At 42.8% G+C, this 26,025-nt stretch overlaps 1 protein-coding gene across 2 annotated transcripts in view; it reads right to left on the reverse strand.

The window, feature by feature from the left end:
- Nucleotides 1–26,025, reverse strand: part of TANK (TRAF family member associated NFKB activator) — a 79,551-nt gene that overhangs the window by 27,245 nt on the left and 26,281 nt on the right. The window contains exons 1-5 of one of the 2 annotated variants that reach the window (XM_083153953.1): nucleotides 19,925–20,105; nucleotides 3,381–3,478; nucleotides 3,129–3,278; nucleotides 2,116–2,221; nucleotides 947–1,083 (exon numbers count right to left, since the gene is read on the reverse strand). In XM_083153953.1, the coding sequence (XP_083010079.1) occupies nucleotides 947–1,083; nucleotides 2,116–2,221; nucleotides 3,129–3,227 (342 nt within the window). In that variant the 5' untranslated portion in view covers nucleotides 3,228–3,278; nucleotides 3,381–3,478; nucleotides 19,925–20,105. Of the gene's footprint in view, nucleotides 1–946; nucleotides 1,084–2,115; nucleotides 2,222–3,128; nucleotides 3,279–3,380; nucleotides 3,479–19,924; nucleotides 20,106–26,025 lie in introns of those variants that run through there. The other variant, XM_083153954.1, reaches the window with a different exon arrangement.

A 26,025-nucleotide genomic window follows, 5' to 3' on the forward strand; every position in this document is an offset into this window, starting at 1 on the left:
CGGGTACTCCAGTTTCCTCCCACAATCCAAAAATATACTGGTTGGCTAATTGTCTCCCAACAAATTAACCCTAGAATGTCTCTGTGCGTGTACATGTGGTAGGGAATATAGATTGTAAGCTCCACTGGGGACTGATGTGAATGTTCAAATATCCGCTGTAAAGCGCTGCAGAATATGTGTGTGCTATATAAGAAACTGTTAATAAATAAATAAATGTTGACTGTTTCACCTGTACATTCTATATGTCGGTATTTTGACCTTGTCGGGATTTGAAATGTCGGGATTTTGTCCTTGTCGGTATTATGACCCAGTCGGGATTTTTACCGCATCCCGTAGCCACTTACAGTACAAGACAATGCAGGACAAGTTCATGGTTTATAAACCTTACAGTATTAGCGGTCATACCTCTCAATCAGCAGGAACCAAGGTTAGGTGATGCTGTAGGGAGTAAATGACAGTATATCACAGGATTTCAAACTCGGTCCTCAGGACCCCACACAATGCATGTTTTGCAGGCTTCCTCACAGAATCAAAAGTGAAATAATTTGCTACACTTGTGGATCTTTTAAAATGTGTCCGTGAGTAATGACTGCACCTGTGCAACTGCCTGGTGGCCTGGAAAAGGTGAACTGTGTGGGGTCCTGAGGACCAAGTTTGAGGACCAGTGCAGTATATAGTAACTTGTCGTTCTACTTCCTTAGCAGTAACAGCTCAACGGACAGCACTAGTGATACTGTCATATTGTGATACTGCCATATGCCATATTCTTTTATGTCAGAATTACTCTCAGTATTAGTAGATCCAAAGAAAAGTTACAATTACATCCATGTTAGCAGAGATCTTTTGGTAACGTACTGTATGTGACACCTAAACTAGGTCTTCTAAGTAACCGCCCAGGTCCGTATTTCCATAAGTAGCCTTCTGTGACATGGTCAGCTGTTTTTACCTTGTAGTTCTTTTCTCGCAGCAGGCAGGCTTTGACTTGTTCTTGTAGTTGTTCAACAGATAAATTAGGCGCACTCTCGCTTTTACAGCCATCATTATTCTCCGGTTTGGGGGAGATTGGTGGGAACAGCGCACCTCCTAGAACACATATAACCTTTAACCCAAAATAATAGAATGTACATTGCAATATGAAGTGTGTGTGTGTGTGGAGTTGGGATGAAACATATTAAATGTATAAAATATATCATCTACTATTTTTTGGTCTCCAGGTCCTTGTCAGCATGTTGACTGTCATGTTTGTTAAGTAGGCAACACCAACACAATAAATCATGATGGACCTATAAGCTGTAGAAACTAGTGATGTTCCTACCTCAGGTGACACCTGAGAGTCGGTAAAAAGGTTTGTGGCTGTGCGGGTTAGGGGCAATAACTTGCAGTTCAGACACTTGTTTTGTTAATCCGGGGATCCTGGAGATGCAGGCTGCCCCCAGAGTATTCAGTGCTGGCAATAACCAGAGCCAGGTGCTGCACATCATGTTACGGAGCACAACCCAGCTCTTGCGTCCCGAACCCCACTAGTAACACTACTGAATGGATTGTAAGTAAATAGAACTAGTCAAACTGCTCCTACCTTACACTTATGATGGCTGAAATACTCACAGATTCATACACACATCCCAACCTATATAAAACTTTACCTTAGGACCAAACACCAACTAAGGATCCAGTTCAGAAGTGGACGCAAGAGCGCCAAAGCTGCATCTATTGGCAGCTGCCCAACTGGTGGTGGCTGTAAACTGGTATGGACATCTCTAGCTCTTGGGCACACCTGGGAACAGCTTAAGGCACACTAGTGTACCATGCCACAGTGGTCGAAAAAAATCTAGTCTAGTTAATGGATCTTTCACTATAAGTGTCTGGGTAAAGGAAGGGATAAGAATCCATAATGTTTGGCAATCAGGGTTCACTGAAATATTTGGTTTTTAATTTGGAGCACTGTGTCTCCAGAACCCAATTGTTTATTGTTTGTGTTTCTGTAAAAGGGAGTAAACTGCTCCGATCTGGTCTAGCACAGAGAATGTCCTGCAACTCTTTTCAAAGAAGACACCCCACAATGAATGAATGTATGTATGTATGTATGTATGTATGTATGTATTGCAGAGCTTTTACCTGTAGCAGCAATAGATGAAAGCTGTGATGTCAGCAGGGAGATACAACTTTTCAGATTCACTATCTGTTTGTGCTGATCACGTAGCTGCTGTTCATAAAACTCGGTCTAAAAAACAGTAGAGGAGTTTTTTATGGGTAGGTGAAAGAAAATGTAAACATTTACTTAATGTACCTGATAACGCAGAAATGGAGGGAAAAATAAACCCTCCAAATACTCTGAGAGGGCATCCAATTACAGACTATTTGCACAATGCCACTCCAGGACAGGTTATCACATACGGCTTTGAAAATAAAGTAGTGATGTCAGAGTAACTGCCTGATACGGTATATGGGCAAACAATGGCAATGTGGCAATGCTTGGTAACAAATTGCCTGTAATTGAATTGACTGAGATTTCCCCCCTTCCCCAAAAGAAAAAAAAAGTGGGTGGGCGCGGTGCAGCCGGAAGCAGTGGAGCGGGGCCGCAGTGGAGTGGCTGGCAGGCCGAGGTCAGAGATCACATTGCACAGCTGGAGAAGAGAGCGGCCAGGCAACGTCTGAGCGGGTGTTCAGGCACTACCCAGCCTTAGACTGCGCATGTGTAGTCTAATCCAAAAATACCAGGATTGAAAACTCTGATGCCAGGATTCCAATGATAGCAATTTTCGGGGATTGCACCGATCCCCGGATTGGCCACCCTACACCAAACCCACTGATGACAAATACCTAGCCCTAACATATGCAGAGAACCGATCTATATGTTAATTAACAGACTATTCTAATCTATAACATAGGTTTTAAAAATAAAAACAGCAACATACAACAGGTCGGTATCCAATTACTTGCCAACAATAAAAATGGCCTGATAGAGGGATGTCTGATCGATGGTTTTTATTATTACCGCAGCTAATTGGATACAGGCCAAAGATGGACATACCATACGATCTAATTCTATTGGATACAGGCCAAAGATGGACATACTGTACGGTCTAATTCTATTTGATACATTTCAGTGTGACCCAGTGGACATTTACCTTTTGCTGCAGTTCTTTTTTAACATTTTCCTTCTCGATAGTTGCCTGCCGAAAGGCTTCGTAGGCTCTGTTAAGCTGATCTCCTGTGTTTTTATCCATATTTCCCAAACCTGTATCATCACTAAAAAGGTTGTGGATAATAACAGCAATCTAAAAAGAACCAAATAAAAGGTCAGCATAAATCTTTTATACATTTATAGGACATGGATTACATACTGTACCACCAGGACAAGCTAAAAGTACACATCTCACCTGAAAAGTAACTAGGACACAAGATTCCGATAACTATTTAGTATTGTCTTTATTTAGGTCATCTTTAGGATGTGTAACTGTACATTAGGGTTTTGTGTCTGTAAAAAAAAAAAAAGGGAAATTGAAATTATGATTTTCCATGCAATAAAGGCAACATAACATACAATGAACTATATATTAATAATAATAAAAAAAAATAGATATTTCAGGTGTTTTAAAAATGGTTCTTCAGAATATGGAAACTGGACAAACCTAAAACACAGCTTTTAAAGATAAAATACAGACAACTTTTACATTTAACAAGGAATGTAAGATTTGATAAAAAGCCTCTTCATTTATTTATTTGTCATTAGATACAAATGCAAACTTTAGACATATTCTGGCTCCAGGGGTGGATTATGAGAGGAGATGGCTAATGTGCAGGCTTCTGTGTGGGCCCACTCCGTCCTAGCAGCAAATGTAATGCTGCAGACTCTGGCCATGCACAGATCCACTTCCCATGTGCAAATCACAGGGACAAATTGCCACAGCATCATTTTCCTGGTAATTTGTGTCTGCAGCATCGGCCAAAGCATGGCCCTGGGTTAAGTATCGGAAGTATTCAAATGCTGCCTGGGGTAAGTCCATGACTTAAAGGCACCCTTACAATGATAATTCCTCTCAGCCGTAGGAGTTTTGATCAACAAATATCCGTTAAATATGTACTAAACTCGCAGTGACAATGATTGTGTGAAGAGCTTTTCCTGAAAGTTCTATTAGAACAACATCTGAGGAGTCTCACACTTTCATGAAATACTCCTCCTGAGAAACTGAGACCATACACACAGCGTCAGGGTCTAGAGGAGGATGGAGGCTGCGGAGGCTCCTTGTAGAATGCCTCCATAAGCATAAATCTTTTTACGCCATCTGAGGTGGCTCCAGTTGATCAAGCTACAGTGTCTAGATCAGGCATGTACAACTTGCGGCCCTCCAGCATGCCTTGCCATAGTTTTAGCATTCCCTGATAGCAAAACTGTGGCAAGGCATGATGGGACTTGTAGTTTCACAACAGCTGGAGGCCCACAGGTTGGACATGCCTGGTCTAGATAGACAAACAATAGGTCTACTGCAAAAGGTCAACAGGGTCAAAAGGTCGACATGAAAAAGGTAGACACATCACAAGGTTGACATGAGTTTTTCATTACTTTCTTTTATTCTTATACCAGTGAGATTTGGTCTGATTTGACCCAAGTCCGACTGATCGGGTACATAAATCGGATCAAATCTCATGTATTTGACATCCCACCTGACCCGATGCGCGGTTCAGTACACATTGTATCAAGTAGGGAGGTCAGACGGGCTCCACATAAGCTCCCCCGCCACCTATTTGCATCCCCTTCTCCCGGTTCCTTAGCTCCCAGCTCCCCCCCACCTCTCTTGCCGCCTGGCTCCCTCTGCATGCAGCTCCCCTGGATTTTACATGTAACAAATCACATAAGATTTATCACATGTAATCAAGTGCCTAATTGTATGTGGGGAGCTCCCGGGGAAATTAGGTCCTATTCAACTTAATGCAGTGGTTCCCAAACTGTGCACCTAGGCTCCCTGGGGTGCCTCGGAGCACTTGCAGGGGTGCCTCCGGTTGGCGGTCCAGAACCAATTCAAATTTTTTTATGGTCAATAAAACAGGCACAATCATTTCTTGTGGCTTCCAATCATAAAATATGTGGGTAAACAGAAGTGAATTATGTTCATCACCACATCGCTGGACCTAAGGATAACATTTAATCACAATTTATTTAAATTAATATTTTTTTCCTGAAATTCTCAGTAACAAACTTTTGGCCTAGGGGTGCCATGAAAAATATTCTTATACTGTAGGGTGCCGTAATTAAAAAAGTTTGGGAGCCCCTGGCCTAATGTATCGGGGCCTTTACTTCTTCATCCATGTCAGCATAGAGGGAGAACACAATAGTGTGCTGAGTGCAGCAAGGGACCGAGCCAGAGTCATGCGAGGGTACGCGCTACACTAATTGGCGGTCCACGACGACAGTGACAATTTTTTTTTTTTAAACTCATGTAGACCTTCTTTTCATGTGTCATGTGACTGTCTATCTAATAAACCACACCCATCTGAGGGGCTTCTCATCTCCATAAATTGTAGATCTGCAAACCCAACGCTAGCCATGGTGGCTGCAGAAGGAGTAGAAAAAATGTGATTACGCCTGTCTTTTCAGCTTAGTACATATGGAGATAGGGCAATTATTGCTCTCTTCAGCTAAACAGTCAGTGAAAAAGGGTTTTGTTGTACATAAAAATATACAGTGTAAGGAACATGTAAGCCATAATGTAGATCAGAATGTGCATGCAGTTTCCACTCTAGAGAAAATCAACCACAGCAGATTTTTTTTATAGTATCTAAAATTTCTGTATCCAAAAAATAAATAAATAATAGCTTTAATTTCTAGTCACCCCAATTACCAACTTCCTTTCTAGGGTCGTTCTAGTGTCTGCAAAAGGGAAATTGTAAAGTGGTGCGTAGCATGCAAGCGCTACATAAATGAATGTGAATAAAGAAAGAAGGCGCCTATGGCTGCACCATGGTAGTTAGCCAGTAAATTCTCTCTATTCATCAGCCATATGTACGTGTGGGCAGAAAACATTTGTGAACATGTGTTACCGTCTTTGAAATTGCCTGGAAACAGTCCATACACATTGATGGGGATAATGCATATGTCTACACAAAATACTTTTTCACACCCTTTTGTTTGTTGTCAACTATTTAATATTTTTTTATCTGTCAATCCTATTAAATTATTTCCTGCCTGATTCTATACATGCAACCAGAGGACTAAACATGACAGCATATCAAGCACCGCTACACTTTTATTGTCTTTCTACTCTTTAGAAGCAAACTAGGGAACTGATGCCAAGTATATTTAATGCAGAAGCGATACACAAATGTGGCTTGTCAAGACTGGAAATACAGAAAGTGGGTAAACACAGAATGAGAACATTATAGCAATGTGAAACCAAGCTAAACTGCATACTTGATGGCTGCGGCATCAGGATCGGATGACACAGTTTACCCTGAATTGCTTTATCGGCCACCAGGGGACTGAGCTTTCTGGATGGACATGGAAAGGTCTAGTGAACTACCTCTAGATTCAGGAGCCTCTACTGGCCTGCCCATTACAAAGTAACAACATTTACATTCTGCCATAAAGGAGAATGCTATGCCAAAATATCTAACCTCCTTTACTTCTGTACTATTGTCTTAAAAAAAAAAACACCTCTAACTCTATCCAAATCATATAGCCTTCAGTGAGCTGGAGGTGGGAGGCCATTTTTTGTAGAACACACCCTCCTTAGTCTTTTCCTCAGTATTTTCTCCATGGAATAAGAAACTTGCTGGAGTCTTATGGGATATCACAACTGTTTAAGGGCCTTAACATTCAGGAAGAATTTTTATTGTCATACTTCCCTGTGTTTGTTACTTTAAAAGCTTAAATTGCAAAGAAAATGATCTATTGGTTCTTTAAATTCAGTACCCTACAGACGGCAGCCTCCTGAAAAATTCCCCACCCACCAAGTGAGCCAGTGCATTTGTGTACTGGCATTGGCAATGGAAGCGCTATCTGCTAATCACAAACAGGCGGCCCTAGGGCATTCTTGCTGCCTTCCAGGCTGTTTAAAGGGGGTGGCATGTCAAAGAGGGCAGCAGTGGAGATGAGGGGTGGTACAGGGGCATGGCGGCAGAAACAAATAATTGTAGGCATGCCTCCAGCTATAGAAGCACAAGATCACTGTCATTATACAGCCAGGGGCATAACAAGATTAGCAAGAATCTCATAGTGGGTGGCGGGGTTTTGGTTGTGCAGAGAGGCTCTCATGTGAGTACACAGTATCATCAGAAGATCACAAATAGGCGATTGGGACAAAGTGGAATTAATGGTCAATCTCCCTCCTTGATTTTGGCAGATCAAACATTCTCTGGAGTCAATGAAAAAAAGAGTGGGTCAGATTCTTGCTCCTCATTACAAAGCTTTTTTTGAATGGTTACATGAAAAAAATAACGTGATTGGAACAATCAAAACTAATAATTTCCTGCACGAAGAAGATGCATTTCAGAGGTTACAAAAACTTTAGGGGGAAGGAGTCCCCATTTTCCATCAAACTTCTAATCCGGTTTATCGCTGGGGCAACGATTTTAAGATTACTTTTACAGCCAACACCCTGGGTCGAGGTTTAGTGGGAAATGGCCACATCAAAATGACCATGGTCCAGCCATCTAGGAATTTGACCATGCCAGCTACCAATGAATCAGGTAGGCTACTGTGTGGATGATGTTACCTGGGTCATTGTAAGCATACTAGTGTTCATTCTAGCACCCGCTACCTTTGAAAACCCATGCAGTTCCTGTTCACTGCCTGGGGTGTCAGTGTCTGCTGTGGTGTTTCTAGCACAGGTCTGGTTTGCATATCAGTGATGATATACAGACCACACTGTGCTAGAAGCACTACAGCAGACAGCGACACCCCAGGCAGGGAAGAGGAACTGCATGGGTTTTCAAAGATAGCGGGTGCTAGAATGAACACTACATACGGAGATCTGGATCACCAGCACTTTGAGAAAATGTCAGCTCCAAGCACTGGCAGACGGAACTCTTGAGTCCAACATGCAGAATTTAGCCGATGGAACACGGCTGCTAGTTTGCTACTAGTCACCGCCCATCCAGAGTGAAATCCCACTATGTACAAGCCTGCAAATTTGCAGCTGTGTGATCAGGTCTAAATAACCCCCTATGTTCCAGTTACTGAAGGTCCAAGTTATTGTTGGAATGGGAATCTAAGCAATCTGGTATATCTCTGAGAGAAGTTGACTCCCATGAAATTATGCAAAATCAACTTAAACTGTGCAAAATTCCTAATGGAAATGGAGATGGACAGCAGCACCCATGGATGATAAGTTACCAAATAAAAAAAAAACAAAGCAATTTACCAACCTGTGGTTTTTACATGGTGTGCATTGCCAAGATATATTATTATAAAACCATTTCTGCTCCTCATAGTATCTTAATATGTGTTACTTCTGTTTACCACAATGAAGAAATTCAACATGCAAACTACACCATCCCGTATTGTGTTCAATGGATAGAATTTATACCCATGTATCTTTATCCAATGAGAAGGTGGTACTGGAGGTTTGGTTAGACCAGTGGTTACCAACCCTGATCCTCAAGTACCACCAACAGTTCACGGTTTCCAGGTCTCCACACAGAATTGCAAGTGAAATAATTAGCTCCAACTGTGGATCTTTTAAAATGTATCAGTTAGTAATGAGTGTACCTCCCGGATGACTTGCAAAATGTGAACCGCTGGGAGTACTTGAGGATCGATGTTGGGAACCAGTAGGCTAGACTATTGGAAGTACAGAAAGAGGTTTTGCAGCTGTACCACCATGGCGCAGTCACAATACGCAAAGGAAGTAAAACAGTTCCTACTGAACACACTGCAACTTTATAAGGCCAATATATCCTGTACAGAAATCATGCAAGAACACATATGTTTGTAGAAGTTCAAAGAGCTGTTAATAAAGCAGTATTACCTGCTTTTCCTGTTCCAGCAACCACTTAGTCTTTTATGATGACTGCAGTTCCTTCTGCTTACTTTTATACAAATTCAACCTAACAGCTAATTCCAGATGGCATTCACCTATTTAGGATATTCGTATACCTTGACCAGACTGTGCCAAGACACCCTGTGCACTACACGACTAACTAAATTTTATTTTATGGTCAACTGAAATCACTTTCAGTCCAATGTTAAACCCTTCTAACTTTAGCCTACCGAGCGAGAGCCAAGTGATTGCTTGCAGACACCACAATTGTCTATGGTACAATAGATGTGCAAGGCACAGCATTCCGAACCTACATATGTATGTACTGTAGATGGCTCATGTTTCAGGAATGACACAGGGATGCTGGTTGCATAATGTGCTGTCTTTCCACAGTATGAAATAATTGAAAGGCTTCCTGTTTACTCATTTTAATTAAGTGAACTCCTATGGTGCCCATTGGGAAAGTATAGGTGGAACATCACTATTCTGATGTTTAATAAGTATGATCTCATTAGGGTGGATACAGCCCTAATTTATAAGTGACACACATACAGTACATACATTTATTTATTTATTACCAGTTATTTATATAGCGCTTTACAGAGAACATTTGAACATTCACATCAGTCCCTGCCCCCCCAGTGGAGCTTACAATCTATATTCTCTACCACATTTGCACTCACAGACATTCTAGGGTTAATTAATGTTGGAAGCCAATTAACCTACCAGTATATTTTTGGAATGTGGGAGGAAACCGGATTACCCGGAGGAAACCCATGCAAGCGCGGGGAGAATATACAAACTATGCACAGTTAGGTACATACATACACAGCGTTGGCCTGGCGCATGAAGGGCCCACCAGGGAATGCAATCATAGGAGCCCACTATGACCAGTCACCATAGAGGTTGCGTAGCACATCACCTGAGGGGTGGGACCAGCCATTAGAAGAGGATGCTCAATCCCTTAGAGAATTAAATGAGTTATTGGTACTTATGTATTATCTGGGCTCCCATGTTAAATGCACCCCATTTTTTCATACCCCTACTATCCAACTACGCATGGAGTTGATTTTATATAGTGTGGCGAGCGCAGCGAGCCACCGTGCCCGAAGCGTGGTGAGCGCAGCGAGCCCCGCGATCTCATAAGAAAAACAGGAGCCCAGATATTACATAAGTACCGAGTTATTTTCTTTGGAGTACAGCAGGTCCTTTACTATTGTTTGTAACAAATTGGTATTCTAGATCAGTTACAAGGATGTGCTAGGCTTTGGGTACAAATAACCAGAGGTAATAGGATGTGTATTTTTTCACACTGCTCGGGATTTATTTATTTTTTAATACAGTCTACTTTGTTTTTGCTATATCTATGTACCCAGCTTTACGTGGGCTTCCCCTCCTTTGGCAGTTGGTGCCAACTGTCCTCCCTCCATTGGCACTGAGTGTACTTTTTGGCGGTTAGTGGCCATTGGCTCCTGAGTAGGAGGTGCCTAGGAATCTAATCCAGGGTACTTGTGTAACAATTTGCTTAATGTTTAAGCCATACCGCTTGTTCTTTCTCATCTCTGATTACACATTCCACCTAGCAATATTTAAGAAGAACTTGTCTAATTTACAGAACAATTAACAAATATGCACAGCATATAATAACCTATGGTAACCAACACATAGAACCAACAAATGACAAACCATAAAACAAGACACTGCTTCGCAGAGTACACAGAAAGGGGTGACGGATTACAAGTCTTTTTATACTTCAATTGCACATTGTGGATTCACAACCCCACATCTATTCCACATCTATTCCACATCCAGCAAGGAATGCCTTGCTATATCAGCTCAGCCCTTGAAAAGCAGCAGTATTGTGGGTCATACTGTACCTGCCTACTTTCAAAAAGTTAATTCAGAAATATTAAATCAGTAAACTTAATGTACCACCTTTACTGTGAGGTGCCATGAGGCATGTTCTGCACCACGCATGGTGGCATATCTAGTGCCATCCAAGTGAATGCCCGGCACTACTCAGATCTCCCCACATGTGATCCACTCTCCACTTAGTGCCAAACCCTATGGTTCTACAGAAACTGCAAACGGGATCACGTCACCCTCATTGCTGCCCACAAATCCCAGCCCCTGCCTGTCAATCATTTTGCAAATGAAAAAAAAAATTATGTTGTCGTTCTATTGCTGTTGTACAGCTTACATAATTAACACACAAAACTTAAAAATAACTTGAGTACATAACTTAAATTGAGTGAACAATCAGATTACCTTTCCATTGTCTGAGAGCTTTGTCTTGCTTCCAAAGACCACTTTCCAGACATTCAAGTTGTTTTGTTCCTTATGACCTACTGGTTGTGTTAAGGCCCCCATACACTAGTGCAATTTGGACCGATTTCGATGGATCGGGCTGAGAAATCGGGCCAAATCGCAGGTGTTTGACATCCACTCTGACCTGTGTGCATTGGGTCGGAGGTCAGAAGTGCTGCATATATGATACATTTTGGGCCAAATGTAATAGGGTGAGAGTTTCAGAAAGTGAGAGATTTTGCCCCCTTTTTTTTAAGCAGCAATCAATTACACTGCAAAACCAGGTTGATTTTTGCCATGTAATTGATTGCTGCTTTAAAAAACTCTCCCAAAATCTCTCACCCTATTACATTTGGCCCTTTATGTGCAGACATCAGTGCTAAAATGCACCCACAATTTATCCCATGCGACTTCCCTTCCCATGTATAAAATTAGCATATCAAGTGCCAGACCTATGTGAGTTCCAGGTAAATCAGGTCAGACTTGCCCTTAAGACAAGTCAAACTAATGTATGGGGCATTTAATGTTGCTGCAAGGAAGAATGCTGCTGTGCGTTTGCGAAAGTCACCAAAATTTTAATTTTGATTGCTGCTCTACCACTAAAGATGGACTCCAAAGACCTAACAGCAAATCCTTATTTGTTCTTCAGTCTTAAAACTTGTTAAATGTCCAGTTTTGGAAGCACTTGAAAAAATAGTTTAAAAAATGGTTTTATGATAGCGACTTGGATGATGAAGACACAATTGTTTATAGTGGGGCCACACTGACTTAAGTAAATTGGTTACAATCACTAGTACTGTGGAAAAATCCCATGTAGTTATTTGTAGTACAGTACTAGTACTGTTGATGATGCAATGATCTGTATAAAGCAAAGTCACAGGCTGAATACCTACTGTACGACAGTTGAAGAAAACCATTTGCACAGAAACAGAAGCTATTGTAGGTCAGGATGCAATTTAAGTATTACACTGGGACACTTTACAAGCAACACTCCACCCATTTGCTCAATAGTGTCGGCAAAATTGCATTGACAATTTCAAGTGTGTGAGTCTTTACATTATAAGTGATACCCGTGACCATGTGGGGATACAGTGCATGCCTTCATTAAGGGTAGTTTTGACACACTTAGCAAAACTATTACTGAAATTGTAGTATGTTCACTACTTTAGTGATGCTGCTAGTGCACAATACATGACCTGCAAAAACTTTTTGAATTTATCCTTCCATAAAAGGATGACTTCGACATTCTTTGGCACATCTCATGGTAGGAGTCCGTGTGACAGTTAACTGTCTAGCTACTTGCACTAGTCTGCACACAGTGGAAACTCATCACCTCTTGACACCTTTTGAACCTGTAAACTGGGTAAATGAAAATGTACATGGCAAAAAAAGACTGCAAAACCAAGCTGTAGCAGGAACACATACTCATCACAGATTTCGGCCTATTAGTAATGATGAGCTACATACTGTACGTCAATTGTCATCAGACAACATGAAGACAGCAGGAGCCAAAGTTAGTGTCCTTATGATCACCGTGATCTGCAATCTGGAACATACATAGCAGAAGTGTACAATAACATCTGGTACATTGGGTATATTATTCAATGTAATGAGGAGGAACACGATGTGCTGGTACACTCCATGAAACTAAACCAATCAACAAGTGTGTTGTCCTGGCCTTCAAGAGATGTGTTTTGTTCATTTTAACACATCCTCTGAGAAACAGAAGTGCCTACTATCCATGGAAGTACTGGAAGGCAGTTTAAGGAAATTACAGATCATTGCAACAAAGGGAAAAATAATGCCATTGTTGTAACTTAGGTTATGTTATAGTTTTTCAATGTAATTGTTAATTACGTACAGGGTACATCAGTAATTGAATGTCAACTTTATATTATTATTATTTTTTCACTCCACTATTAAACAAAGTACCATGCTTTTTGTGATAGTAATGTATATCTTTGTTAAGCACCTAAACAAATTGAGATTTCTAAGGTTGATTGATTCATCTGCTTTAGGGTTCGCAATATGACAATCTGGTTTGGAATTTTGGATTCATGAGGAAAATTGACCTTAGGGGTCCCAATTTTGTGGTGATTCCTTAATAAAACACCTGTGATACTTCTAATAAACTGGATAAGGGAGCCACAATTAGTAAATAAATGAATACATTGAAAAATCAATATTTAATAAACTAATTGTCAGTTGAGATATTTGGCTGAATTCGTTGTTTTGATATGCTCTCTTAGCTAAATAGTTTCTTAAAAATCTGAGACGGTTGGTGGATGCACCTGGTTGAACTGACATGGCATGACCCTAATGCTATGCAATTCCGACAGCAGCACACACTATTTTCCAGTGCCCATCTTATGAATACGCTTGCTTCCAATGCAAAATAGATCAAAGGTACCATTTATAAGAATTTAGTGATTCATTTCATGTGTAGCCAACAGAATGGTACAATCCCCCAAAAACTGGCTGAAGTTTACTACCAATGATTCCTCAACTCTGATACAAGCTGTTGCATTTGATATGTAGACCTATGTCTAGATAGGGAATAGGTTGACATAAGTTGACATAGACTACAGTTGAGAACGGTAAAGTGTGCCGAGCGAAGCAAAACCGAGGCAACTTTGACACCAAAAAAAAATAATTGAAAAACTCATGTCGGCCTTTTCATGTGGCTGACTATCTAGACACTGTGGGGTTTATTTACTAAGTTTGAGGTTCCACTGAAGATGGGTGTTGCCCATAGCGACCAATCAATTCTAGAACATAATAGATAGAATCTGATTGGTTTCCCATAGCAACCTTCCATATTCAATAGAATTCCCATCAGAGGTGGAACTAACTTTGCTGCAGTGCACCAGGGCCCCTGAGGACTAATGGGCCCACTTCTGTCCCTGTCACACCCTGTCGTGTTGCATATTGTGAACTTGAGTTGGCATGAAGGAGGGGGGCCTAATTATATTTTTGCACCTAGGCTCAACACCCACAAGTTCCTCCACTGACTCCCATCTTAGTAAATAGACCCCAGTCTATTTTAAAATCCCTCCCATTACACGCTACATCACTGCTCAACTTAAATAGAAAGCCAGAGACCAGTTTCAACGTCACCATAGTGCACAAGTCAAACCTTATAAATAATAATAATAATAATAATAATAATAATAATAATAATAATTGGTGGATCTGTTGCCCATAGAAACCAATAATACATCTTAAAGACTGTACCAGTTAAATGATTACTAGAATGTGGTTGGTTGTCACGGATACCACCTCCATTTATCTTGGGGGGAGATGTATCAAACCTTCTAAAGAGGTAAGGTGAAAGTTTACGGAATCAACCCTCCTAAAAGCTAAATATTTATGCCTCCTTCTGCTTAATTGTAATAGGGAATGTACCCCAGCTTAAATTCAGTATTTGGCAAATTCTGTACGAATTGGAGACCTTTGGATGCACCATAGCTATGAATCCAGTAGGCTTCCAGACCATACTTGCCTACTTTTGAAAAAGCATTTTGGGTAGATCGTGACAGCCACCTTTATTAGTGCGGTGTATACTGCTGCACCCGAAAACGGACTTACAGCCAAAATATAAATGAGCCTCCACGCAGTTACTAAAAGAGCCTGAGGCCATTCAGGCCCTTGGAAAAACATTTGGGGGTAAGGTGCAATCAGGGAGATTTCTAGACTTTTCAGTGAATGAACTCACTGAAACTGCAGCAATCAGGGTCCAGTTATTGCTGGATCCAGGCAAGGAAGGTTCTCTGTGGAGTACAGGACAGAGCTGGTGGAGTCGTACATCAGATTTCCCACAATATACATAATGGAATGTGACCAAGAAAGGATGGGATAAATAAACAGAATTTTATGCAGAGGTGTGCATGACAATCTTGTGTACTGTGGGTCAGATTCTGATTTGGAATAAAAGCAAAAAAAAAAAGTAACTTGGCACAGTATCTGGAACAAACCATGTTTCCATGCAAGGGGGACACTGTATGGTTATAGCCAGACACAGACGTGCTTTTTTAAGCACTTCCAAATCAGAATGCGAGCCCTCAGTACAACTGGGGGCAAATAACACTATTTACTCAGTCTGGGGCTTTCCTTCCCTTCTCCACATGAATGCACTGTCCCAGTCACATGCCACTTAGTTCTCATTACCATAACGCCACAAGTGATAAGGTCACTGTTTTCCTCTCCTGCTCTGTTCATTCCACATGGAAATGTAGGAGGTGAAGTCTGAGAACATGAAGCTGCTCAGGCACTAGGAAAGTCATGTTTTTCCATCATCATACATACTATTATTATTCATATGGCACCACCAGGGTTCTGCAGCGCCCATTTATAGGAGTAGAAAAACAAATATGTCAAATAAAAACAGTGAGTTACAGATCAAAACAATGGGGTATATTCAATTCAGGCGGCGAGGGGGTTTGTATGGCGAGGATGGCTTGTTTTTATTGAGGATCACCAAAAACAAGCTATCCTCACCACCAAACCCGCTCGCCATATTCATGTTCCTGCAAAATCCCTTAAACGGCGCAAATGCAGCAGGTCCGGGCATTTTTATGGCCACACTCATCGTTTCGACCTAGCCTCAGGGCGAGGTGGAAACAATGAATGAAGGGGATTACTGATGGCGAGCTATCGGCGCTGCTCGCAATATATCTCACCTGAATATACCCCTATGTCGGACAAGTACAGGGTATATAAACTTCATTAGCAGACGTCAGTGAAATCAGTATCAGGGTGGTGGAAAACCAATGCGTTTTGATGGCGTCAAAGGGAGTATGAAGTAGAGATTATTTAAATAAGAGTAGAAAAAATAGAGGGTTCTGGTCATGAGAGCTTACATTCTAAAGGGGAGGGCAGGCAGACAGGGGTTACACCGATGGAGCAGACATGTGCACACTAGAGTTCATCAAGAAGCTAGCTCTGTACGCTGTTACGACTGTTTTAGTACCTTGTTGTTGCAGTCATGTCTGTGACTATGGGCCTTATTCTAGTTCACTCTTAGAGGCAAATTCCTTCTTAAGGTGTGTACACACGGGGGCGATATTGGCTGAAATCGCTGGAAATATGGTCGCTGAGCGACCATATTGCCAGTGATTTGGAGTGCTGCCGGCGATAAATCGCCGGCTGCGCGCTCCCGTGTGCACTCCCTAATGGCCGCTGGAGCATGCTCCTGCGACCAGCGACTTCCCCCGGCGCTGAGCAGGAGGTCAGCGGCAGAAGGATTCCCTTCTGCTGCTGCTCCCTCCTCCCTTCGCGTCCCTCCCTTCCTTCTCCGTGACAGCAGCAGACGCTGCTGCTGCTCCCTCCTCCGTACGGGTCTCCGTCTCTCACCCCCCCCCCCCTCGCCGCGTGATAGCAGCAACCAGAGACTGCTGCTCCCCCCGCCCCGTGACAGTAGCAGTGTCTCCTTTTCATCGCTGATGAAAAGGAGACACTGAGCAATATGATTGCTGGCAATATATTGCTAGCAATCATATTGCACCGTGTGTACACAGCATTAGATGGACAAAACCATGTGCACTGCAGGTGGGTTAGATGTAACGTGTGCAAAGAGAGTTAGATTTGGGTGGGGTTTTTCTGCAAAGTGAGATCTACTGTATATTGCAGTGTAAAAATAAAGCAGTCAGTATTTTCCCTGCACAGAAACAAAATAACTCACCCAAAACTAATTATATCTGCACCTGTTACATCTGCCCCCCCCCCCCCCCCCTGCAGTGCACATGGTTTTGTCCATCTGAGAAGGAATTTGCCTCTAAGAGTGAACTAGAATAAGCCCTATATGCCAACGGACTTTGAGCATCTTCAGATGGGGTACAAAGTACCTTGAAACACCCCCTGCTTGCCAATAAGTCTGTGGTTTTGCTATTTTTTTTTTCGAGGCAGCGGAGCAGAGCCGGCTGCAGTTATAACCCAGAAGAGCGTCTTCTTTCTATTTAGTCTGAGGCTGCTGCGCTGGCTGTAGGGGGAGCCGCACCATGCAGCTCATCTCAGGTATTACTGAGCTGTGCTGGCCAGGTGAGGCAGCGACTGCTGCATGAGGGACAGAAGCTGCAGGGTGCTGGGAGGGGCTGTATCTTTAATAAATGATGCTGGTCCCCGAGCACTCTATATTGATTCTCCGGTAGCCAGGGACTTACTGGCTGGGAAAGCAGGGAGTCATTTGGGAGGGAGCATATATATGGTGGCTTATGGGGTTTGACAGATTATGCTTATTTTTATGTGAAACAGGTGTGTGTGTGTGTGTGTGTGTGTGTGTATGTACACTATGGGGGCTATTCAGACCTGATCGCTCAGGTCAAAATTCGTCCCCAGTCCCGATGTTGGAGCTTTGTGCATGTCCAAATACGTGCTTGTGCAAGCCCCAGGAGTCAACAACTTTGGTGAGTTTCACACTCAACTGGGCATTTGCTCCAGGAAGGGCGGGCAGGGGGCGGAAGTAGGAGACCATGGAAACGCTGGGCGTACCCCTGACAACACTGTCTGCTTGGGGGGAGGGGGTTTATACACATGCTAGTGCGGGAATTCGCTCGGTGGGGGGGTTTCGCCATTTACCTGCATGATAGGCAGCGAATATACGCAGCCTAGTGAGCAGGTCTGAATCAGGCCTTATGTGTTTATGTACACTATGGGGGTTATTCTGATTCGTATCACCAATGTGCACGGGGGACCGATATTGGGCATATGAACAGGCGCATATTTGTGCATGTGCATACCGAGTGCACACAGCCAAGACTGAGGGCAGGGGGCGGCGGTGGATAGTCGCGCCCATGGGAACACCCAGTGTTTTATGGGCATTCCCATGGTAATCGTCCCGCGATGTGGGCGGCAGGCAGCTTACAACCCCGGATGTCAGCTGTCCGCCCACTTCCTGGCAAATGTCCAGGCATATCTTAGGTGCCCTGAGAGTTACTTTAGATGTGCATGCACTCACCACATCATTCAATGGTCGGCGATGACGTGGGTGTTACCACATTGCCTGGGATTAGATGTTTATGTTAAACGTCCATTCGCATTGAGTGCATACCAACGCAGCGCGCGAGGGGGGTGGGCGGACCGGCATTCAGCGTGCGGCATCTGGGGGACCCCTGTGTGTGTGTGTGCGTGTATCTGTCGGCTATGTGTATGTATACTATTTTTGTGTGTTGACTGTATGTATGTATACTATGTGTGTGTGTCAGCTGTATGTACGCAAGCTTTGTGTACGTATGTTTATGTGTACAGAGGTATGTATGTAATAGGGATTAAAAACATAGCACTCAATACATACACAGTAAACACAGACACAGTGTAGATAATAAAAACGGTCACATATTAAACATAACTAGTTGAATCGGCAGAAACCCTCTTCCCAAACAGTAGGAATCATGCTTTTATAAATAATAATAATAATAAAAAAGGGAGCGTTCAGTACATAGCCTATATTTTCAAACTAAGTGGGTCTTATGTCCCACACACACACTATACAAAATGTTTTAAAGATAATCGCTCAGAAGGGCTGAAGCCAGCCATGCGCGGGTACACGCTACACTAATTGGGGGACCATGTGCTCAGGTGTCGACAATGACAAATAAAATAAAAAACTAATGTTGACGTTTCCTTGTCAATGTCGACCTAGATCCTATGATACATACTCCTGCAGAATATTCAGCAAACTCCTGTGATAGCTATCACCAGGGACCTGGGGAAGGGGATACTACAGCCTCCCCATGTGGTCCGGATCGCTCCGGTTTTTGCTACATGCCCGGACCATACAGGCAGGCTCTGTCCCTCCTCCTTTCCTTGGCGACAGGTGTCACTGGCTCGCGGGGGTGTCCTTGACCAGGGGGGGGGGGGGGGGGGAATGCCTGTGATAGATTTCACCAGGGACATGGGGAAGGGGATATTACAGCCCCCCCGACAGTACACCCTCCACACAGGCACCCCACAGACCGGACACTACAAGCCCTGGAATGACAGAAATTGATGAATGGAGCCTGTCCGGTCCAGCGATGCGGTGTCCTATTCGGTCCCAGTTTGTACCCATACCCCAATACTTCATTGTTAGGTATTCACTGCTGTCACTAGTGGCAAGACAGATAGTAAATGATCTGGGAAGTATTGGCCCCTGATAATAAACAGGCCCCTCATTTACACTAACTAAATCATAATAATCCATGCTCTATACAACACACACAAAAGAGTCGTCTGTGGCTCTCCAGCTTGTGTAGAACAATCAGTACCAGCCTATCCTGCCAGTCACAGGATCTCCAGGCAAGCCGGCCCTCTTTAGCTGTTGTGTAACCATTACAATACTTCCCAGTTGGTGTGCTGGCACTTGTAGTCTCACAGCAGCTGACAAGCCCCAGGTTACACAAAGCTGCACACAAGATAAGTTATGTATCAGTGGACAGCCATGATTTTGATGTCTTTATTATTTTATTTACCAGCAAACTAATGATGTGTGCTACACAGAGAAAATCAACTCTTCTGCTTATAGTATACAAACGACCTTGGTAAGAGTATACTACAGGGCTCCAACTGCTACACAGTGCTGTACTTTACACCAGAGCACCTTGGCATCTCCCAGTCACATGCAGGAACAGTTACCCCAGATAACCCTGTGTTCTGACACTACTCACCAGTGAAGCTGCTGGGCAGTACTGGGAAGCGTTCCCCAGCCCGGGACACAGTGTATGGAGCAGGAGTTACTATGTAGCTGCTGAGCAGATTGATACTAATACACAGCTTTCACTCACTAAGCAGGAAGGGAGACAGAACTGTCCCGGTCCCACCCTCTGACGCTGCACTTACACCTCCTTTGCACACGATGCCACACAGGGAAACATAACCCTATAGCTCTCATACATACACACACTTGCCTAGCACACAGCCACACATCTGCTGTCAGTGGGTAGTGCCGGTATTGCAGCATGTCTGGCAACGCGATTCAGTTCAGAAAACCCACGTGTGAAACTATTCACCTGCTCTGATCGTTAATGTGACTGGGTGAAATGTAATAGGATGAGAGATTTAGAAAGTGAAAGATTTGGTAAGTAATCTCCAGTTTTTTTTAAAGCGGCAATCATTTACACTGCAAAACCAGTTTGATGTTGCAGTGTAAATGATTGCTGCTTTAAAAAAACCTGGAAATTTCTTACCAGATCTCTCACTTTCTGAATGTCTCATTCCTATTACATTTCACCCATTGGGCGGTATTCAATGAGCCTGATTCGCCATGTTTTTATGGCGATTTTGTGCTGTAAGGCGAATTTTTGACTAAAACGGTGAATCACCCTATTCAATGACCACATGGCGAATACATTTGAAGGTTTTTTTCGCCATGATTCACCGAGTAGCAATCGCTATCTTTTGATGGAGAAGTGGAATGTGAACTTTTAAAATAAAGTGTTTTGTTTTTTACATTTGGTGTAAAAAAATCAGGAATTTTATTCTGAGGAGGGGCATGCTACTTTTATTCATGTGCTGTAAGCACATGAATATATATTTAATTTAAATTTTTTTTTTTTTTTTTACACAGCAGCCAGCACGGCGCGCCGGAGCCGAGCCGCTCATTACATATTCATATATTCACTGCACCCGATCGTTACGATCGGGTGTAGTGAATATACGCTCCCCTGCTGGCACCCCCGGGGGGCAGCCTGTGCTGCCTGGCACCCGGGGAGCCCACCTACCCCCCACAAAGTTCTGGGGCAGGCAGAGAGACTACCATCTCTCTGCCTGGCACCGTCCTCAGGCTCCCTGCGGCAATCGCCACAGGAGCTCATATTCACCAGTCAGGGGCAGCGAACCCCTGACACGTTGAATACCGGAGCCCGCCGGCTCCGGAACGTGGCGAATGTGCAGCGAATCCTAAAAAGGATTCGCTGCACCTCGCAGGTATTCTCATTGAATACCGCCCATTATCTCTGCGTTATTTACAGCGATAAATAACGCGATTTATTTTACATTTCTACCTGTATATAGAGCTAGCTGCAGAAGTCAGACTATCATTATCACTGAAGATGCTGAAGTTCACACAATCACATTCTTTGGAATCTGGGAACCACTACACATGTAGTGTGGGAGGCACTTATGAACGCTGGGGTAAATGTATAAAGTAGTGAGAAGTGAGCCCCTGCAGAAGTTGCACATGACAACCAATCAGCATTGAAGTAACATCTATAATTTGCCTAATATGCATGCTATGACCTTCAAATGATTTTTTTCCCCTGTTCGCAGATAAAAGTCAAGCTGAGCTAATTATAACTATATCATTAGCAATATCATTGCGCATATCATTCAGTGTGTACGTTATATTGTTATATTGCACGCTCCTGTGGATTGTAAACGATACGTCCGATTGGCTGAACACGCAGTCCAAACTGCAGCTATTGTCAGTGACTGTATGTTCGCTAAGGGTGCCGGCACTGAATGATATTGTTCAGAGTTTATCCGTGGGTCATTTTTGCCACACCACCGATATTGTTAACCATTTCGTTGATGCCGCATATCATAACACCTTTAGTGTTAGTGGGTATCCTGATGGCAGACAATGAATAGATCGACAACATGTGGTCAACGATCATCACAAGCAATAGGTTGACATGGCAATGGCCGACACATAAAAAACCTCAATGTGAGTTTTTCACGTTTTTTTCTTTGGGACTTTTTAATACTTTACCACCGACTTGGACTCTTGGAACGGTAAATCTGGCCTGAGAAATGGCGAGGGAAGCGATACACAAACTGGGGGTCCGCATGCGCAGGTGTTGTCAATGACAAAAAAAGTAAAAAATTAATGTCAACCTTTAAATGTTTTGACTTTTTCTGTGTCAATCTTTTGTCCGTGATAACCTTTTTTCTGTGTCAACTATATGCAGGTCAACCTTTTAACTATTGACCTATGTCATCTAAACCACACCGGGGTCAGTGTATTTGCTCTATTTAGTGTTCGGACCAATTCAGACAACTTGTAGACATATGCTGCATGCAGTGGTGGACTGGGTAGCTCCCAGGCTCCCTTCAAGAGGCAGAACTGCCAGAGACACTGGAGTCATTTGCCATCAGGCATTCGTCCAATGATCTGCACCCAGGATCAGAATCGTATTGTAATATGCAATCCCATTGCTTGTATGTATTAATAATGCAGCACCTGCTAGCGAAGGAATCCTGCTACTTTTTTCCTTCACTAGCTGTTGCAAGGTGATTGACAGGAAGTGGGGGTGGTAACTGGTTGTTTAGTTTGAAAATGCAGGTCTCAGGCCAAATGTGCTGTTTTCACTGGAGGATAATGTTTTGTTGTTTTCTGTGGCTTAGAAATAAAGTGTTTTTTTTTTTTTCTGTATGGGTATAATAATTTCTGTGGGGATATTTTTTCTGTGGGGGATAATGGGGCAGATTTATTAAGCTCGGTGAAGTGATAAAGTGTCTGGTTTTTATCACCGGCCAATCAGCTCGTAACTGTGAAGCTACAGGCTTGGTTTGAAAAATGACAGGTAGGAGCTGATTGGCCAGTGATAAAAACCAGACAATTTATCACTTCACCAAGCTTAATAAAACTTCCCCAGTGTGTGGTAGTTTCTGAAAAATGAAACGCCCCTTGCAAAATTGTGAAAGACTTGCAAATGGATCGCTAATCACAATCCAGTGGCAAAGCCATTTGCAAATATATGATGCATAAAATATCCTTTGCTGTCTGTGCAAAATGTGAGTACAGTAGGTCTGAGGCTTCCACTAATCTGCAACTGAGACAGGGTAGGAGTGGTCATCTCTGACTTCAAAGAACTTCCTCAAAAACTCCTGGGCACACCTGCGTTTATTCAAACACACCCAGAAAATGTCATGTCTCCACCACCAAACATCGGCTTCCTGTCAGTCAAACCGTGGCTACACTGCACTTACCATCCATGTGCATTTTCAGTGGCTAATTTCTCTCACTCATGCGCAGTGCATAAGCTACGCATGTGCAGTAATTTGATAATCGCTCGATTTGCAAATTCTTTGATTGGTGATTCATGCTGAATTGTGCTCTGTTTTCTGTGGAGAATAATGTGCTCGGGATTTTTTTCTATGTGGGATGTGGCCGCGATGTGCCCGCGATGACCGCGATGGGCGCCGTTCTAAGAGTACCGGATAATGTGTTGTTTTACTGTAGAGAAGAATGTGTTGTTTTCTAGTGAGATTTGTTTTTTTCTGGGGGTATAATAGGTCAGATTTATTAAGCATGATGAAGTGATCATGTGTTTTTCCTGCAAAGAATAAAGTGCTGTTTTCGATTTTTTTTTTTCCTGTGGAGAATAATTTATTGTTTTCTGTGGGCGGTAATGGGGTCAATATGTGAGTTATATTGCAGATGGGATGTTGCCTATAGCAACCAATCAGATTATACTTGTTATTTATTTACCACCTTCAGAAGATAATAGATAGAATCTGATTGGTTGCTCTGGGCAACATCCTATCTGCATTAGAACTCTTAGTAAATATATCCCAATTTTTTTTTCTATAAAGAATCATTTATTTTACCTGAAAAGGATCATGTACTGTTTTCTGTGGAATGTAATAGTTTTCTATAGTGGATACTGTGCTGTTTTCTGGAAGGAAAAATGTGTTAATATTTTTTTCCCTGTAAATAATAAAGCGTTTTTGTTTTTTTCATGTAGGATATTTTTTTTTCCTGTGAGGAAATATATATATATATTTTTTTTTTGGGGGGGGGGGGGGGGGGGATTCATCTCGATGGTGTTCATACATAGTTTCAGCAGAGATTCAAACACATGCACAAAGTGTATTAGAAATGTGTTAGCCATACTTAGGGGGTTGGCTAATCAGATGCATATGTAATGAAGTATGGGTGAGTTGCTGCAAGTGGTTGTAGGCCATACTTAGAATGGGCTACTTGAAAGCTTCAAAGCAACTGTTGATGGCATCTAAGCATTATTGTAGCATCTGTAGTCCTTGCATATTTACAGATGTAGCCGGCCTCGTCTAATGGGGGTCTGGCGGTCGGATTGCCAAACACCAGCCCCTGCTTGAACAGAAGGGGATGCGTGCACACGAGACACTCACACGTCCCCTTCCAATGGAGCCCACCGCCACCTCAATGCCGCTCCCCCGTCGGTGCCTGCAGCTCCCCGTACCCTCTTAACCCTGCCCATCTCCCTGAAGCGGAGACTGGCAGGGTTTCCCTCCCCCGCTGCTGAAAAATTGGGATGCGCATGCGTGTGAGATGATCATTCTGGCGATCCCCAACGCTGAATGAGAGGCTCCATCTGTAGATGCTGTACACCAGGGAAGGGGCCAGCATTAGTATAAAGTCACGGATGCAACTTCAGCAAATGAGGCAAGGATGGACGCAACTGTGTCCAAATCAGAATCAGATTCCATGAGGAGGTATCTCATCCCATTCAACAGACTCCACCCCTCAACAGACACTTCCCAGGGTTGCCTACCCTCCCGGAATGGCCAGGATGCTCCCGAAAATTGTGTCCCCCTCTCGGCGCCCCGGAATTTGGGCAACCCTCCTGCGTCCTCCCCCACGACACAGCATTTAAATACAGCAATTCCACAGGTCTCCAAGAAGGGGGGGGGTGTAAAATATCATAATCGCATCATTTAGCCCCCCCCCCCCCTCCACGGAGATCTGCAAATCGGGATATTTGCAGTCCTGAGGACTGCGATCAAGCCTGTCCCCCAAAATTCTGCTGAAAGTCTCCTCTCCAGGCTTCTCCCGACGAGGAGACTAGAATAGCAGACAACCTTGCTCTTCCCCCATTAGGGCTGCTTTCCATTAATATCACCGGCTGTTTTTTTATTCCTCCCCTGACTGCATGTTACTGGTAATTTTTTTCCCCTTTTGAGGAGGAAACATATATAACAAAATGTACACACACACACACACACACACACACACACACACACACACACACACACACACACATTTATGTATGCTAAATGAGGAAGCTTCTGCAATAACAGAATTTCTCCAATGTCACCAGGCATTTCCCTGACTAAAAGGGAAGCTTTTGTAATTAAAAACCATGGTCCCTCTGTATCTGAGTATTGTTTTATCATGTAAACTGGATCTCAAAGCCACTCTTATAGCATCCAATTTGCATTTTCAATATACAATGTCCATTAGTAATTAGTACAATTTAAGTGACAAAAACAATAATAAATATATATTAATAATTATCTATCATCTTGCAAAGATCCAAACCAGGACTGAAATGTTGATCTCTCCCTGCCATGAGGCCTGATTAAAAGGACTTGTTTTTGCTTCAAAGACTGGTGAGTGTACCCCTTCTTATTGAATATATATATATATATATATATATATATATATATATGCAGCAACAAATAAGTGGCACTCGGAGGCTTGTTCAAAAGGTGAAATAACAGGAATATTTATTCCTAGTGCAGGGAAATTCCCTGCACTAGGAATAAATATTCCTGTTATTTCACCTTTTGAACAAGCCTCCGAGTGCCACTTATTTGTTGCTGTAATCTACTCAAGGACACCCCTTTTGAAAGAGGGCACCGGAGCAAGCTACTGGCATCTACTTTCAGACCTGAGTGCCGGCCTCATTGTTGTATATATATATATATATGTATATTAATTACATACACACATACATGGCTTGACAAAAATGCCAATAAAGGTGATAAACCAATGATTTGAGTTTTCATTTACTTATTTCAACAAGTCCGGAGTTCTGCAGATGGTGAATTTATATGTGTGACA

The sequence above is a fragment of the Crinia signifera genome, chromosome 7, assembly GCF_055691185.1.
Source record: "Crinia signifera chromosome 7, ASM5569118v1, whole genome shotgun sequence".
Classification (NCBI taxonomy): Eukaryota; Metazoa; Chordata; class Amphibia; order Anura; family Myobatrachidae; genus Crinia; species Crinia signifera.